A 17376-nucleotide genomic window follows, 5' to 3' on the forward strand; every position below is an offset into this window, starting at 1 on the left:
CTTGAACTGTCTGCTACACACTGAATTGAATTATTCGAAAAATAATTATCTTCACTAGAAGCCAACATAAAAAAAAGGCCCACAAATGTACATTTAAATTGAGTTTTTTTCACCAAATGCAAATGCACTTTATTGAGAGGCCAAATTCAGAGGGTTCTCACCCTTGGCATTATATCTCTTTCCCTCCCATCATTACTCTATTCTGTTCCTAACTCTCTTCTGTAGAAACTTAAAAGTTTGAATATGTGAGCAGTAAACATGCAGAGAAGCATCATTAGTATTCAACTCAGACTCCGCTGTAATGAGATCCAAGTAAATCCTCTTTCACAGCTGGTCTCCAAATAAGCACATCTGTTGAAAAGTTACATAGGACCGAAAAAACCCTGTGCAGAATCAAAATGAAGACCGCGAGTGTCAGATAAAAGCAACGTGACAACGCAGTCGCCTTGACTCCTTTGCTGTTGCCATGGTGATGCCACTTGTAACGCAGGAATCAGATGGTTAAAGAGCGGCTCACACTCACAGGAACTCCCGCAGAGATTTTGAAGTCAATGCCAGGAACGTGAACCAGTGGCATAGTCCTAACAAAAGAAAGTGGCGTACACTGTACTATACAACCATAACCCAGACTTCAAAGGGCCAAAAGACCGGGGTCAGTGCATTTGATTTTTTCTAGTGTTAAATTTATGCTTTGGGTTATAGAAATGAAAAAAAGGTGGAAAAACAGGTCTATGCCCGTACTCTTGACCACAATTCAATATTTTTCTTAAAAGCACAACATCTTAACACAAAAGATTATGTAAAAACAAAGACTTAACAGAATAAAGATGCAATTGTCTGCACTGTCATCGGTCTCAATATTTCAATTAAGAGAGATATGTAGTAAAAAAAAAAAACGAGATTAGGCCATTTTAAATGTAATACGTATAAAAGTTTAAAACAACTAAAGGGAATGAGGCTAAGCCCACAGAGAAAAGAATGCGATTTCAAACAGTATTTGCTTTGTTTAATTTCATCGAGTGTCATTTAAAGAAAGCTATAACCTTAAGTTGCAAGAAAGATTCATGATGCACTGCAAGACATGCATTAATAAAACAGTAAAATTCCTGTAAGTAGCCTATTAATGTTATATTTCTATTTATTACTAAAACCATTTAAATTACCACTTAACAAGGTAGAAGCTTGGAGTGACAAGAACGAACCATAAAAATGGGAAATGTGAGATGTGAAAGACGACCATAGATAAATCATGCAAAAAACTTTATTCATAACTTGACATTCATTTCAAGTTACTGTCGTCTGAATTCCTTCACATTGAGGGGCCCGACAGATGCTTGCTCCCAGCGTAGATCTATGTAGAACAGACAAGTAGTGAGAAACTTCCAATACCATAATCAGATTAATTTGTTCGTCCTTGTTAACCCATACCTTGAACAACCTGGCCGGTAACACTACTACAGGTCGAGTCACAGCAGCCACACACCTGATCAGATCCATCTACAGACATCCACCTGCAAAACAAAGACATCCTCAATGATAAACGTCACCGTACTGACCCAGTGAAGGCTATTTGGGGGAAACATACCCATTAGGGGAGAACGAACAAGCCTTCTGCTCAGGATTTGTTGGAGTGGCTACAGGAACCGCCTTCAAAATGCATGTGATGTAGACCTGCAAAGACAACAGGGTTCAGATCTCCAAATAGTGGACTGTGTACTCAACGAAGGCAAATACATACCAGCCCACTGTTCATTTGTTGGAACCTAAAAGCCTCCAGCTGAAACTGCAGCTTGTCGATTTGAGTTTGAGGCAGGTAGCGAGAGCTCGAGCCGGTGAACTTGGCATCAACCAGGCACCTGGTCAAGAAACAAGTTAAACACCCTGACATACTACTAGGATATGCTGGCTAAATGGGCATGTCTTACCCATTATTCTCAATGAAGGAGTAATTGGGGGCAGAGTTCACATCAGGGGACGCAGTAGCTATGCAACGGTCCACAAACACACGGACAGGTGCATGGTTGTAGGTCTTCACAGAGGCCTCGATATTCACAATGTCACCCAGGAAGTACTGGTTTGAAGGTCTCTCAAACTGCCACTCATCTGTTTAAAGGAAAAATAGACAATGTCTCCAAAATCAAGTTGAAATTACATTAAAAGCTAAAGCTGTATGATACAAACCAGTCATAAGCTTGAGTGAGAAGATGAACCACTCTTCTGAGACCTTAGTAGCTGCATATGGTACCCAAGTGGGCATCAGGACATTGCTGCTCACATTATGCATTCTGTAGATTGTAGAAAGAGTTAGTCACCACAAACTGACAAATTTTTCACTACCCACATGAATTTGAGTTTACAGCCATCTTGAAAGAACTCAGAACCTTACCTTGGATGGTGACACTCAATGCGGACCTCAGCAGCATTACTCCTGAGAATAGGAATATCAATTGAAACCTCTTGGGGAGAATAGACCAGGGTGAAGGTATAAACAAGCTCATCATCGGTCACCTGAAGAAACAAGAATGTTACTCAAGAATTATTCAGAACTTAAGACTTTAAGTAAGATGATCAGTCGTATTACTGTCAACATGCTCCCACATCCATGCAGTTCAGATTCAAAAATGAGCACTCCAGCATTATCGTCTTGCCCTGTTGGTCCACAGCCTCCCAGTGCAAAACCAGAAGCCATCAGTCGTTTTCCAGTCCCAAAGAAGTCCTCCATCACTTCCACATACACAAAGTTCTCACCACACTGAGCCCCAACACTATTGGGAGAAACAGGGTTCCGCAGCTCAAAAGGAATCTCTGGCTGTACCGGTTCTTCCGGCAGTCCTGGAAAGGTCCACATCAGTTTTTCCATCGGGCCCTGCAATAGCTGTTTAGATTGAACACCGACAGGATCTTGACCGGGCCTTCCAACAGCCATAACAGGGGTCTGCATTGAAAACTGAGAAGGAAATCTCTGTGGCACAAGCATGGGGTTGTTGGTCTGCGGAAACTGGGGCATCCTGGTTTCACTCTGCAGAGGAACTTGCATATGTGACAGAGGCCTAAATGCACGAGGTTTCTGAGTTTGAGTTGATCTTCCTCGCCATTGTGCATCAGACACACCAGTCGCAAGCACAAGCGCCAAGCCAAATCCAGTTAACCACATACCCATCATTGCTAAACTTGAATTTCCATGAAGCAGTAGGAACCCAGCATCAACATTTATACATCTCGAAATCAGGACAGCTTCGACCATTTAGTGATTAGCGTAATGCTTCTCTGGACTTGTTCATTTACGTAACCAGCTTGCAACAGGTGGATGTTGTTGGACATTTATTACTCAGATGGAAATCACGGGTTCTTTGTATTAAGAGCTATACTATTGCATATTTAAACTAGATCTGTCAAGTTTAAACACAACCAACCGTAAAGCATAGCTGCACTTGTTTTTGTGTTTCTTGTACTTTTTATGAATGCAGACACAGATTCATACTGTGAAAAAGCGAATCTAAAATAATAAAGCTTAATAAACAAACAGATTTCTTTACATCTTCACAGGGACCATGATCATATCAGTTCAAAACGTTTATTGTGAATTTAACCTTTCTCTCCCCATTCCAATTGTATTGTGATTAGAGGTGTGGTTGTATGTTAAACTTGATTCAGCATGACCTATATTATATGCTGGACAGCACAGAGACTAAAAGGGACAGTTTGCATCACATGAGACTCTTTATGAATTCTTATAACAAGTAATCTCACTCACCTTTCTTAAAAGTTTGAATTCAACTCAGTAAGTTCACAAAACAATACGAATAACTACTATAGAGTCTACAGTCGAAGATAAAAGATAAAGGAACTAATGAAACCCTGGTCATCAAATCATGTTTTGTTTTAAAATACACTGCAGAATCTAAGTCATAAAATAGATGGTTCACAAATACATTTGAAAAATATAACACAAACATGTTCTTAAAGTCATTTTTTGTTGTTGTTTATGAAACACAGCTAGCCAACATTTACTTATCCGGTTTTTCTTTTCAGAACAACAAAGAGTGGCAATTCTACATTTTAACACAACGGTTGGGCCCTGTTTCATTACACATCTTGATTTTTTAGCTGACTTTCTCACACACTCAATGTAACTCTGCATGAAGAGTAAGAAGGTAAGAAAGTAACTCAATGGAACATGGTCTTTACTTAATAACTTACTGTTTTTAAGCATATTAATCTAGTTTTTGTTCTGTAGGCTATGCTGTGTTGACTGAAGTGTGTAAAAGCTCATAGTTATCACAAATTGGATGCCACTGCCACCATGTGGTCACTATATGAATTGCAACTTCATAAACAGTTGCCATTGGTGACATTGAGCGTATTCAAATCACAAAATGAAGAAAAATAACAAAATTTTTAATTCAACGTTTATCTCATGTAATCAGAAAGCAACATAAAATATGCATTCATTTTCTCCTATTATGAATATATTTGTGTATTGTGAATAATAATCATCTTGATTGGTTTACATTGTCCATGGTGCTTGGAATTAAGGTCTATATCTTTCAAGACTCTTTTATGAGTTACATGTCTTTAAACATTACACTGTCAATGCCCAGGTTTTATTTCATTTCATTTTTTATTATGACAAATGTACAAGATTGTAAATCATATGAAAGAAATTACAATACAGTTAACAAAAAGTCCAAAAGAGGAACAGACGAACACAAAGGACATCTCTAACAGCTAGAACCAGATGGCATCTGTCATCCGCTGTCAATCTACACGAGCCAAATATCTGAAAACACTGGGGCCGGAATCCATTATTAAACCTTGTCAGATTGTGAAATACAAATATAAAGCATATCATGATGAAAGCTGGGCCACAGCTTTAAATCAGTGTATGTACCTTTGTTTTTTGTTTCTCTTTATCATACCCAATACTGATAAAACACATCAGAAGATGTGGCCTAGTACCTAACGGTGCTTTCGAGCTTTAAGTTTGTATCTACAGTCAAACTTGCATTCTGATCTTAATTTGTAAAAAAAGTGGCACTAAATTTGTGAGAAATCCGATTTCGTGTCATCTAATCTTGATTCCCCAAATGCTGCAACAGCAAATAAATCCATCTAGAACGCATGTGCATGCCAAGGACAAACATTATTTTACAAGACAATTTTTACATAGCTTTTGTCGATCGCTGACATCCCAAAAATTACACTGTTTCTTGGTGTTTACATCAGATGCTCTAGGAAATGTTTTAGCAATCATAGGAAAACGGGACAAGACTGAAAACATTAAAAGCAAAAACAACAACTCAATGTATTGATGAAAACAACAGTAAGACATGCCCTAACTCACTTAGGGTACAATTGTACCTACAAAACAAATAATAAACAGCTGCAATCATGAAGGACTGCCATGTGTAGTTTCAATGATTTAAAAATGCTTCAACTATGTTACAGCAGAAAACTACAGATATACACAAGAGGATAATGCAAGATTATACCACGTTTCTCGTATACGTTTTCAGATTTCAGTGTGCCTGCAGTAGAGGGGCTGAAAACCAGATAACCGAAATCCGTCCTTAAAAATAGATGATTCTGTATTGTGAACATGATGAATCTCTTTCGTGTATCTTTAGGAAAAATGTATTGCTTTATAAAGTGACGAAAAAACATTGTCAACACATAACTAGTAGTTATTTTAAAAAAGCAAAACATTTCAAATGGTAATATTTATACAAAATCACGGTTTAATATAGTGCACTGAAAAAGACAAACAGGACAGGTGAAAAAAATTATGAATCCCTTTGATCGTCATGAGATGAACAACCCTAATCTTCTCGAAGGGAGGAATCGCTCATAAAACCAACAGCACATCAGAGTGGTAAAAAAAAGTAAGTTAAAATTTGTAAGTAAAAGTTTTGGCATTTGAAGCATCAACAAGCTGCCTGATTGAATAGTGTTTAAACAAAAAATGGGGATATGCTAAAAAAACAAAAAATTATAAAAATTTCAGAAAAACATAAATCATAGGAGTACAAGTGAAGAATCGAATTAGAAAATGAGCTTTGCACTAGACATTTTTTGCTTTAATGATGAAAGCAGCTGTCTGACCAAGCAATAATAACCTTACAAATGACAATTTTAGTAATAATAAAGTTTATAACAAAACAAAGCTTATAATGACATTATTTAATAAAAACCTTTCTCACCGAATGACACTATAAAACCAATTGGTAGAAATTTGATTTCCACTCCAGCCAGATTTTAAAATGAACGTTTAAAAAGAGCCTCAGAATCGAACGAAAGACATTTGCATTTTTGAGCAAATATCAAACAATGTGTGAAACTTCAAAATGCGGCTTGGCTTATTTCGTCTGATGGCCATCCACACTAACCCCGCCCTCTTCCAGCATACAAAGTCCATCCACTTTGGGTCCAATTTTCTTCTTTCTGAAATGTGCAAAATGTGAAAACTCATATCAACCAAAACAAGTCTCTACGTCCGACGTCTGATTTATTAATGAGAATGGCTATGTGGTTAGTGTAAAAAGAGGTTTTAGAGGTTGTTTCCAGAGAGGGTTTTGTGTCTGAGACACATCCCTCTTACCAAAGAAGGAAAAAGATACTGAAAAGGAATATCTCAGGGGATTTTCTCGGAAAGAATTTCTCCTTTCCTTGATACTTTTGCTCAATAAAATATTTACAGCTATGATGTGCCACTGAGGGCAGAATCCAAGACCTCTGCAGCATTCAGTCTCTGGTCTCGTCTGTTAGCCCATTAAAGAGGGATCGTGTACGGTTCGGGATCCGAGAGTAATGTCAAGATCATACAATATGGATGATGCTGACAGTGGATGCGTAGGACGAAGGTTTAAAAAAAAAAGAATGCAAGGTCTTACAACTGTTCACTGTTGCAGACATAGTCTACGAGGTCTGTAACGCCCAAAAGGTCATCCTCATCTTCCTCCTGCTGGGGGGGCATCTCCAGGCCATTGGCCGCCATGGATACAGCTGAAGGGGCGTTGCTGTTTTTAGGCAGCGGCCCCGCTCCAGGTCGTGAAACGAGACCCTCTAAACCCTTGATTTGGCTCTGTCCATTCGTGGAAGGAAGCTCCACCAAGTTGTAGTCTAGTGGACTGGGCCCTTTGACGACGGTCTCCTCTGTGTCCTTCTCTGTCGGGCTCTTCTTCACCTCCTCCTCACTCTCGCTGTCATCGGAATCGATCCTGTTCACGCGCTTACGTATAGGACGATCCTCTTCCTCGGATTCGTCCGAATCATCATCGTCGTCGTCATCATCTTCCGACTCCCTCCGGCGTTTGAGGGACAGACGTCTGCGCTGTTTTCTGGATTCTTCCTCGGATGAGTCTGCTCTCCTTTTTTTGGGCTTCCTCTCTTCTTCATCAGAGTCCCCGGACTGGAAACTAGCTGTGAGAAGATAAGAAAAAAGTCAAATCAAATTAGTCTGTATAATTGTAGTGCGCTGCTATTCCAATGCTTGCTCCCACGAGTCAAAAGACATGTCTTTCATGATCTGATATTTCAATCTGTAAAATCCATAAATAATTATGGAAAGATTTGTGAATAGGACTGACCTTCACTGTCAGAGCTGGAAAGGCGTCTGCGCTTCTTTTTGTCTTTCTTGGTGCTGCCCTGCGAGGCGTCAGAATCTGAACTTTCACAGTAATTCACCTGCTGCTTACGGCTTCTGTGGGAGCGGCGGCAGCGGACGTCCAGATCACTGTCACTGAATTCACTAGAGCCTTCCGTCCCTGCACACAAACACATTTTTGTTTCTTATTATATATATTTAAATCAGTTTTTCTGATTTAAAAATTTACTAAGCAGTAATAATGTTTTTCAATTGGTCTATATATTTTTAGGTAAAATAATTATTTTTGATTCATTCAGTGAACTTCTAACAATATTTCTCCTGGATTTGCACAAAATGAACTTGGTCTAAAAGTTACAGGTCTAAAGAACAGAAAGATGATCTATATTTTTTCAGATCTCAAATACTGCAAAGATAACAAGTTGGTATTCACTTTTAGGCAATACAACAGCAATACTTCTACATGTATTTTTTAGAAGTTCAATAATTACTTTTATGTGATGACCTCGATTTTTATCACAGTTTTCATGGGTCTTGTCATGCTGTCAGTCTTTCACATTGCTGTAGGATGACTTTATATCACTCCTGAGGGTTGATTTTGTTGAAATTCAACAGACACTGGACTTTTTCCATACAAACAATATATATATGTCTTTATAAATATGGGCAAGCTAAACAAATGTTGTTTTGGATAAAGCTTACAGTTATCATAAATTAAACTATTCAAGTTCTATTGCACTAATTGGTTTCCTGTTTTTACAAAACACCATGAGATAAACGCAAGGGAAAGTCTCACCAATTTCTTCCTCTTCCTCCTCCTCATCAGTTTCCAGCTCCTCATCATCGGAGTATCCTCTGGGTCTGCGTCTCCTGCGTGGCGGCAGTCTCCTTCGCCCACGGCTGGCCTGCCTTTTTGAAGGTCGTATCCGCGGGTTGTCACCTTCACTCCCAAAATCGCTTTCTTCTTTGGACTGAACTTCTGCTTCGCTCTCTGCATCATTATTGGACACCACAAATTCTTCCTCCGAGCTGTGGACCAGGCTGAGAATTAAGCTTGCGACTCTCACAACAAACAAACAATGGTGATCGAAATGTTTCAATGTTACCTGTCAGTAAGACGGAACTCATCCTCACTCTCCTCCTCATCCACTGTGCTGTCGCTGTCCAGATCGTTGAGACGCCGTCGTTTCTTTCTCTTCTGATTTGCGCTTGGTTGCCGCGGCTGGCCGTTCTCCTTCCCCTCCTCTTGCAGGATGGTGAACATGTCTTTTCCTCTGTGACCGGTGATGTTTGCCATGTCCTTCCCCCGTCCGGCTCCTGTTTAAAAACATCAAACTTGAGCAATGTGCATGCACAAAGCGAAAAAGCAGAAGCGAGCGCAAAGAAAATGCTTATGTACCTCCTCCCTCAGCTTCTTTGATGTCTTCCTCAATTGCCTCTTCGATTGCTTCATCAAATTCATCAAACCTGAAACAGCAAATCACGATAATATTGTAAATATTTAAGATAAGAAAATATGAGAAATGATTGTAAATATTGATGGGAGATGATGTACCTGTAGCTTATGCATTTTTTGGCCCTGGTTGACCTTCGCCCCCAACTTTTGCTCTTTTTTATTTCCTTTTTCTCCTTCTCTTTCACTATATCCACCTCTTTTTCTTCCTCCACCTCCACCTTAAATAAAAAATGACTTTTTGTATATAGTTGTTGATTCCTGTTAAACAGTGATATATATAGAATATATACAATTAATACAAAATTTGTAAATATTAATTACTATCTTGGTATGCACTTACAGTGGGTGTAATGATGTTCTCCATGCTAATGCCAACGTACACAAGCCGCTCTTTCCTGTAAAAAAACGGGACCCGTTTGGCTTTAACAAAAAATTCTCATCTACAAATGTAATTTTTTATATAAACAGCTCCTATGTGAGTGGCAATGGAGCTACTGCATGAAATGTGGTTTTCTGACGTCATTTCATCTTCATTCACCTTCGCTCTGCACGTTCTTTCTTTTTCAAAGCGGCATCTAAGTTCTGCAACTGTTCGTCAAGCCGGTCGCAAAGCTGCTTCTGCAAAACAAATAAACGACATCACCACCTGACTACCCAAAAATTAAGATTCACAAATATCCTCTTCTGCATTCACTTACATGCTGGCAGGGGGGACAGAACCATTCCCCGTCTGGAATGATCATGAGCGGAGGTCGCAGGCAGGCAGTATGGTAGCCGCTGTCACAGGAATCACACAGGAGTATCTACCAAAACAAAAACTGAGAAATCAGACACACCGGGAAACTAAATTTAGGGTGTTTTGCGGCTCGCAGACGCACCAGTTCGGGATGATTGGGAAGGCCACAGTGTTTGCAAGGGTCATCGTTGGGTTCACCCTCTGATGAGGAGGTAGAAGAGTCGGAGCTGCGCCGCTCTCGGTTTCGGTTCCTCCTTCTCTTCATGGTCTTCTCCACCCTGTAATCTTCATCACTGTCGTCCTCCTCCGTCTCCTCTTCCTCGCTTACACTCTCCTCGACGGTGTCTTCATCGTCTTCCGAACCCTTCTTTTTACGCCTCATGCGAGACCATTGTGTCCGTCTTCGACGCCTCCCACCCTGATGGGTTACATTGTGAATGGCTTTAGATTTTTTTGATTTATATCAAATGTATAACAATGTTGTGATATCAAAATAGTCCGCAAATTTTGGTGAAAACTGAGTTAAACTTGTGTTGTATAAGTGTCAAAGAAGTCTGCTCTAACCACTCAATAAAGTTTCTAAGTACCTTTGGTTTTGTTTGGCCATCTGTCTCCACTTTCCTCGGTTTCTTCTGCACAGGCTCCTCCTCTTCCTCCTCTTCCTCTTTATCCTTCTCTGACGCCGGAGTCATCGGCTTCCTCTCTGCCCTCCTGTCTTGGATCTCCACCAGTTTAGCGGTAGGTCTACAGATCCTCGGAGATCTCCTCAAGCATCTCCCATCGGTAGTCTCTGACTCTGAATCCCCCCTTGCTTCCTCTCTATGGAGTTCCACTTTTCGTCTGTGAGCTGGGATCCTGGTCTTCTTTCGTCTTTTAGCTTGTTGCGTTTGTGAAGACGCATAACTCGTCTCTTCTTGTTCCTCTCCTAGTTTAACCTTATCGTGAACATCCCTTGTTTTAGATTCTTCTGTTGAACCTCTGGTTTTGTCATCCTCGCATTGTATGTTTGGGACCGTTTTATTATCTGGAGGAACATCAGATTCCTTTTTCTCTTTTGTTTTGGTTTCAGATCCTTGAATGTCATCAGGTTTAACGATCTCTGAACTGACGTCCATTGGGTGATCGGTGTTCCGATTTCCTTCAGCTTTTGACTCTATAGCTTTATTTGCGTCTTCACTGACTTCACCTAAAAGTTCTTCCTCACCTTTATCTTTCGTAGTTTCAGACGTTTCTGCTTCTGTCGCAGCTGTATCACATTTTTCCTCAAATCTCCCTTTCTCTGTGTTTTTCTTCTTGGTTGAATCACAAACAGATGCATTTTCAACCTCAGCAGAAGAAGCCGATCGAGGGTAGGCGGACTGCTCACCTGTTTTGTCTTGAGGCCCTTCAGAAGGTTTGCAGGGAACATCAGTTGACAGCTTGTCTCCTTCAGACAGAACTTCAGAGTTTGAGACAACAGTAGCTGTTTCAGGTTCTGATTCTTTTTCCGTGGTGATGTGGTGAGGTTTTATTTCTTCTTGACTGCATTTTACTTGACTCTCTCCAAGATTTGATGGGTTTGGTGATTCTTCTGTGTGAAAATGTGTTTTTATTTTTTCATGGGTAAAGGTATTCTCTATTTTAGAGAGCTTGGACTGTTCGGTCTCCATTACAGTGATAGATTGTAGACTATCTTTGGACACATTTGTTGTCTGTTCTGATGGATTTAGAATTTTAGGGTCTTCATTGGATTCATTGTTGTCTTTGGGTGGTTTTGGACTTCCGTGTGAAAGATCTTTTTCAGGTTCCTCTTGTGGGAGATCTTTCTTGGGTTCCTTTTGTGCAGGATGTTTCTTGGGCTCTTCCTCTTGTGAGAGATCTTTTTTCGGCTTTTCTTGTGAGAGATACTTCTTGGGCTTTTCTTGTGGGAGATCCTTTTTGGGCTTTTCTTGTGGGAGAGCTTTCTTGGGCTTTTCTTCTGGGAGATCCTTCTTCGGCTCTTCTTGTGAGAGATCCTTCTTCGGCTCTTCTTGTGAGAGATCCTTCTTCGGCTCTTCTTGTGAGAGATCCTTCTTCGGCTCTTCTTGTGAGAGATCCTTCTTCGGCACTTCTTGTGAGCGATCCTTCTTCGGCACTTCTTGTGAGCGATCCTTCTTGGGCTTTTCTTGTGAGAGATCCTTCTTGGGCTCTTCTTGAGGGAGAGCTTTCTTGGGCTCTTCTTGAGGGAGAGCTTTCTTGGGCTCTTCTTGTGGGAGAGCTTTCTTGGGTTCTTCTTGTGGGAGATCTTTCTTGGGCTCTTCTTGTGGGAGATCTTTCTTGGGCTCTTCTTGTTGGAGATCTTTCTTGGGGTCTTCTTGTGAGAGAGCTTTCTTTGGCTCTTCTTGTGTGAGAGCTTTCTTGGGCTCTTTTTGTGGGAGATCTTTCTTGGGCTCTTCTTGTGGGATATCTTTCTTTGGCTCTGCAAGTGGGATATCTTTCTTTGGCTCTGCAAGTGGGATATCTTTCTTGGGCTCTGCAAGTGGGATATCTTTCTTGGCCTCTTCTTGTGGGAGATCTTTCTTGGCCTCTTCTTGTGGGAGATCTTTCTTGGCCTCTTCTTGTGGGAGATCTGTCTTGGCCTCTTCTTGTGGGAGATCTTTCTTGGCCTCTTCTTGTGGGAGATCTTTCTTGGCCTCATCTTGTTGGAGATCTTCCTTGGGCTCTTCTTGTGGGAGATCTTTCTTGGGCTCTTCTTGTGGGAGATCTTTCTTGGCCTCGTCTTGTTGGAGATCTTTCTTGGGCTCTTCTTGTGGGAGATCTTTCTTGGGCTCTTCTTGTGGGAGATCTTTCTTGGGCTCTTCTTGTGGGAGATCTTTCTTGGGCTCTTCTTCTTGTGGGAGATCTTTCTTGGGCTCATCTTCTTTTGATAGATCTTTCTTTAAATCGTGTGTCAAATCTTTCTGTGGTTCTTCTTTTGAGAAATCGTTCTTTTGCTGTTCTCTTGCAAGTTGTGAAGCATCCAAATCGGCAGCACTTAACCTATTGGGAATGTTTTTATTTTTAGTTATAACTTCAACACTAGCTGTCTTTTCTGACAATGATGCTGATGTTTCTTGTTCAACGGGGATCTTTGCATGTGAAGCTTCTGATTTTTCTTTCTCTTCCTCTATGACAGAGGGACAGGATTCATCAGGTTTCTCCACTTCCATCTGTTCATCAGAACAAAATCTGGTTTCACTGGTGTTCATATTTTCCTCCATCAGATCTTCCTTGTTCTCCTTTACGGATTCACAAAGCAGATTTTCAGAATTCTTATCGGTCGTTTCCTTCTGAAGATTTTCTGAACCTTTCTGTTTTTCGCTCTCTTTTTCTTTTGGGTTGGGAACATGGCCGTTGATCTTATCGTCACTTAATCTGCTATCATCATTATGCATCTGTGATTCCTTTACAGGAGCAACAGGTGTATTCCGCACAGTGCTGCAGTCAAAGTCTTCACTTAATTTCATCTCACGCTTTTTTAAAGGGATTTTAGCTTGGTGGTCGTTTTTTAGGGCTCTTTGAGTTTCTACTGCAACTTTTCTCTTCATCTCCTCTGTCTGTTCTGCATTCTGTGTAGTTGTTGATGGGTCTTTGACTTTCGGCTCCTCATCCAGTGGCTCTTCTTTAATTAGTCCAGTAATAACGCCAGTGCCATTTGGCGTCTCTGAATGTTTCTGCAGCTCTTCCTTCACGTTAGTGTCCTTTTCTGATGAAGCCTCCGTGGCCTGTGTGACCTCTTCCTTCACCTCTTTTTTCTCCGATATGTTTTCCTTATTTTCTGATGGATCAAGACACGTTGTGTCTTTTGTTTTCTCATCTTCGATTTCTGCAGGAAGCCAAAACACAAACAGTTAAAGTAAAGGAAGAAACAGTAAACAAATATTAGAACATTCTCAAAGTTAAGGTCATTGTGAATGTACAGAAACACAATTTTGTTTATTCAAACTTTTTTATCTATATATCTACCATACCTTCAATCTCCTTCTTCTTGTTCTCCTCATCATCTGGACTCAGACTGTTCCTGGATGGCCCCTCCTCCTGATCTTTCTTCACCAATAACGCTGGATCAATCTGAGTCTTCAGAAGTCCGAGAATCTGAGCCAGATCGTCTCTATTTCTGCATTTGGAAAATTACTAGTTGTTTTTGTTGCTATGCATTCTTGACAAATGAATACCCGCCCACATGATGAAAAAGTGCTGAATAAAAAGTGCTGAAAGAATTAATTTAATTCCACTACAGATTATAAAAGCCTCACCTTACTATACACTTCCAGGACGATCCATCCAGATCATCCTGTTCTTCCACATAGATCCTCACATTGTGGTCTTGGTCCAATTGAAACCAGTACATGAGGCCATCTTTGTCTCTGCCGATAGGCTGAAGACGCATTTTATCTGGGTCCTCTTCATTAATAGCATTTTTGAACTTCACATTGTCGTCAAACTGACATTCACACAAGTACTGTTAAAAAGAAATAGTTGATTAAGTAACAAAACACTAACAAACATACAAATCAAAAATAGATAATTTTCACCTTGAATTTTACAAATGGATAACATCAGCTTTCACCTTCATAACCAGTGCAATTTAGTGGTGTGTGCCATCAACCTTGTAGTAAACAATGCAACAAATGTCTTACCTTCAGTATGCCTATCTTAGATTCCAATGTCATCTCTCCATAACCCTTCTTTTCCAACTCCCATGCCCATGTGGTGTTAAACTCCTGACAGAGCTACAGCAAAAAGCAGAGACATCAAAATTAAACTGATAACTTTGTCACACTGTATATACAAAGTATAAACACTTCAATAAAGCCTCTTGCTATGCAAATGGATGTTTACATATTCACATTTAAATAACTAATATTTCATACCATAAACTTATTTTAAAAAAAAAACATAACTAGTAAAACAATATGTTTGATGTTGGATGTAACAGACTCACTTTAATGAGATACTTTTCCCATCTGTCTGCAGATACAGACTTGCCGATTTTCCTCAGTAATTTTACGTGAAGGTCAACAAGGAGCTTAGGAACTGTGAACAACATAATAAAATATGAATGGAAAATGAATGCACTATTTTTCACTCGACCGTCTGAAGCATGCTTGTATATGTGTAAGTTTTTGAAGAGAAAATTATTACATTTTTGTAATATTCCTAATTGAGCGACTACTCAAATGCAAATAAGGTTTCCTTCAAAATAACTTAACACTTTGGATGAATATTAGACAACATTTATAATCTTGTTGTTATTACCTGGCAAAGCTTTTCCAAATGTAATGGATTTTCAATGTTTATCAAAGACACTCAGTCAGTTTATCAACCCACAGGAACATTAACGATGTTAGCTATAGCTTCTGCCAAAATACTACTATTTTACAGTTTTACTGTTATAAATAAATAAAAATAATATAAAGTGACTTAAATGTTTTCATAATTTCCATCCTTAAAACAACTGTGTATAAATGTGCTTTGAAAACATCACGGACAATAATGTTTGTTTACATTCACCAAAGTTTGACAAATGAATCTCATATTGTTATTTTTCCCTCCCAGCAGCGAGAGCAGGAAGTTTACACGTTCTGCGCATGCGCATTAACAACATCGCACCAATTCATGCCAAATTATTATTTGCCAAAAAATGTACAAAAATATTAATCTCTTCACGAAACACACATCGATATATGCAAACATAATTATTTTTTCTAATGCAAAAGGTCACATAAAAGCCCAGGTGAAGTTGCAGTGTGTCTCTCTTCGGTGTGATGTACACATAAAGCAGAATAAGACGCGTCGTTCCACAAAACACCAAAATCACAGGCAAAACCCGTACACTAGAAACACATCAATCAACAAAAATACCGTCACTCGCAATGGGACTACCGAGTACCCTTTAAAGCCAAGAGTGAACGCATCTACAGCGGCTTGATAGCAACAATGGAGGAGAGTCTCACCCGCGCTGCTCTCCTGCAGACTGCGCTCGAGCATCGGGAACGACACCTCCGGTAAGTCCAGCAGAGGTCCATACCGCTCCAAAAACGAGCAGATCACGGCAAAGCTCGGGCACAAACCCGGGGAAGAAACGTCCGCTGCCTCCGAGGCAGACATTATTCCGAACCGAGCTGCTGGAGGACCACAACCTCCCCACAATGCACCGCGACTATGGCAGACACATGGACCAGAACCCCTTGCGGCAGACGGTAAACCGATGTAAACAAACAAGCAGTCGCAGCAGATGTAAAAAGAAAGTAATAATGAATAAATTAAATGACACGGTGTGCACGTGAAACAGTATAAATAATATATGTGCATGTTCACAACTGCTTGTGAGTTCAATGCAGACTATTAACAGTAGAATGTGCAGGTGTTTGGTCTCCTCTTTTGTTACATATAACTTATACGATATGTTTATACTATTTCCACATATTAAAGTATCGTACAGATCAATTCGAAACTTTTTGTAGCTCACTAAACTACATGTATATGAGTACATCATATTATGCATTCAAAATAATGCCATCCGAGGTATTGAATATTTGATCACGTTAAAGGGTAACCAGCAGAGGGCATCTGATATTATCAATTTATCTATTCTCGTCTTTACACACAAGCAGTTTCTTTTGGTGTCTTCGTGAGGACTTGCTATAGACTATTGTTTCTGACCTAATGGTAGTAACGATGCCATGCCCCAGATTAAAAAACACTAGACCCCCACACCTAAACCTCAAATTCCAAACACAAATTTCTGCATTTATATATTTTCGAACAAGCATAATTTAGTGTGTTCACCTCATAGAGAGAACTGGATGATCCCTTCAACGGAGGTAGAACTCAGGAGGCTAAACGTGATACACACACTGACTTTTCAAAGGCATTGTTGTTTTAGACTGAACTTATGTTTTCTATTCTCTAAACCTAACCCTCCCCAAAAGGATTGTTCTGCATGTTAATGTTTATATGTTTATTTACCCATTTGAATTGTGGGAACAGCTACCTGAAACCTAAATACACACTATAGGCCTATTATCAGGACATTCAATACAAAATGTCAAACCGGTATGCACCCTCAGCACTGGCAAACTCTGTGCAAGCACATCACATAAAATGACAAACAACATTAGTGATGTGAGAACATTCAGTAATGGTTGTCAATCGGTGTCAGTTTTCCAAACTGTAATCAGAGTTTTATAAAATATTTGCGTTATTTAGAAAATGGTTGATTTTTGTGTTTCCAGACAATTTTCAGAAATACACGTTTTGGAAAGTGGTTTAAAGTATAAACTCGCTGGAGTAGTGTTAAGTGGTGATATTTCTTTAGATCATGTGATCTTTGAAAATCATTTACCTTTGGGTACCTTTTTCCAAAGTACCACACCAGAATCAAAGACAATAAAAAAAATAGTTTTAGTCATGTAAGTATAAGGAAATTACAAATACATTCAATATTTTAGTTTATGCAATCGGACACAACATTATCTCTTGTGATTGTACCTCATGGGCATTGAAACACAATCAACATTCTTGAAGACATCTGTACTGTGTGCTGAATACTCTATTGACTTCTACTGCTAATGGATAATC

The 17376-nt window shown here is 39.7% G+C and overlaps 2 protein-coding genes across 2 annotated transcripts; both read right to left on the bottom strand.

Moving 5' to 3' along the window:
* Window positions 1–1289: 1289 nt before the first annotated feature.
* Window positions 1290–3160, bottom strand: LOC130411449 (zona pellucida sperm-binding protein 3-like). The gene is made up of 8 exons (XM_056736068.1): window positions 2582–3160; window positions 2387–2508; window positions 2182–2285; window positions 1926–2103; window positions 1739–1856; window positions 1586–1671; window positions 1429–1511; window positions 1290–1351 (listed from the first exon to the last, which is right to left on the bottom strand). Exons 1-8 carry the CDS (start codon window positions 3158–3160, stop codon window positions 1290–1292), a joined length of 1332 nt encoding a protein of 443 aa, XP_056592046.1.
* A 1379-nt stretch (window positions 3161–4539) lies between these two features.
* On the bottom strand, window positions 4540–15958 carry rsf1b.1 (remodeling and spacing factor 1b, tandem duplicate 1). Its single transcript, XM_056736482.1, has 16 exons — window positions 15750–15958; window positions 14738–14829; window positions 14433–14525; window positions 14049–14254; window positions 13764–13909; window positions 10383–13618; window positions 9938–10213; window positions 9758–9862; window positions 9598–9677; window positions 9400–9454; window positions 9159–9277; window positions 9003–9070; window positions 8710–8920; window positions 8400–8632; window positions 7587–7763; window positions 4540–7419 (listed from the first exon to the last, which is right to left on the bottom strand). Exons 1-16 carry the CDS (start codon window positions 15901–15903, stop codon window positions 6887–6889), a joined length of 5784 nt encoding a protein of 1927 aa, XP_056592460.1. The 5' UTR covers window positions 15904–15958; the 3' UTR covers window positions 4540–6886.
* Between the last annotated feature and the right edge of the window lie 1418 nt (window positions 15959–17376).

The sequence above is a fragment of the Triplophysa dalaica genome, chromosome 22 (genome assembly GCF_015846415.1).
Source record: "Triplophysa dalaica isolate WHDGS20190420 chromosome 22, ASM1584641v1, whole genome shotgun sequence".
NCBI lineage: Eukaryota > Metazoa > Chordata > Actinopteri > Cypriniformes > Nemacheilidae > Triplophysa > Triplophysa dalaica.

Excerpts from the sequence above, each read along its gene's own strand:
- rsf1b.1 (XM_056736482.1), bottom strand. The coding sequence starts at position 15,903 with ATGTCTGCCTCGGAGGCAGCGGACGTTTCTTCCCCGGGTTTGTGCCCG. Across the intron at positions 9,071-9,158 it reads AAAAAATGCATAAGCTACAG|GTTTGATGAATTTGATGAAG; the intron begins GTACATCATCTC and ends TTGCTGTTTCAG. Across the intron at positions 7,420-7,586 it reads TTCCAGCTCTGACAGTGAAG|CTAGTTTCCAGTCCGGGGAC; the intron begins GTCAGTCCTATT and ends ATCTTCTCACAG.
- LOC130411449 (XM_056736068.1), bottom strand. The coding sequence starts at position 3,160 with ATGGGTATGTGGTTAACTGGATTTGGCTTGGCGCTTGTGCTTGCGACT. Across the intron at positions 2,104-2,181 it reads CTCACTCAAGCTTATGACTG|ATGAGTGGCAGTTTGAGAGA; the intron begins GTTTGTATCATA and ends TCCTTTAAACAG. Across the intron at positions 1,857-1,925 it reads TCCTTCATTGAGAATAATGG|GTGCCTGGTTGATGCCAAGT; the intron begins GTAAGACATGCC and ends TTTCTTGACCAG.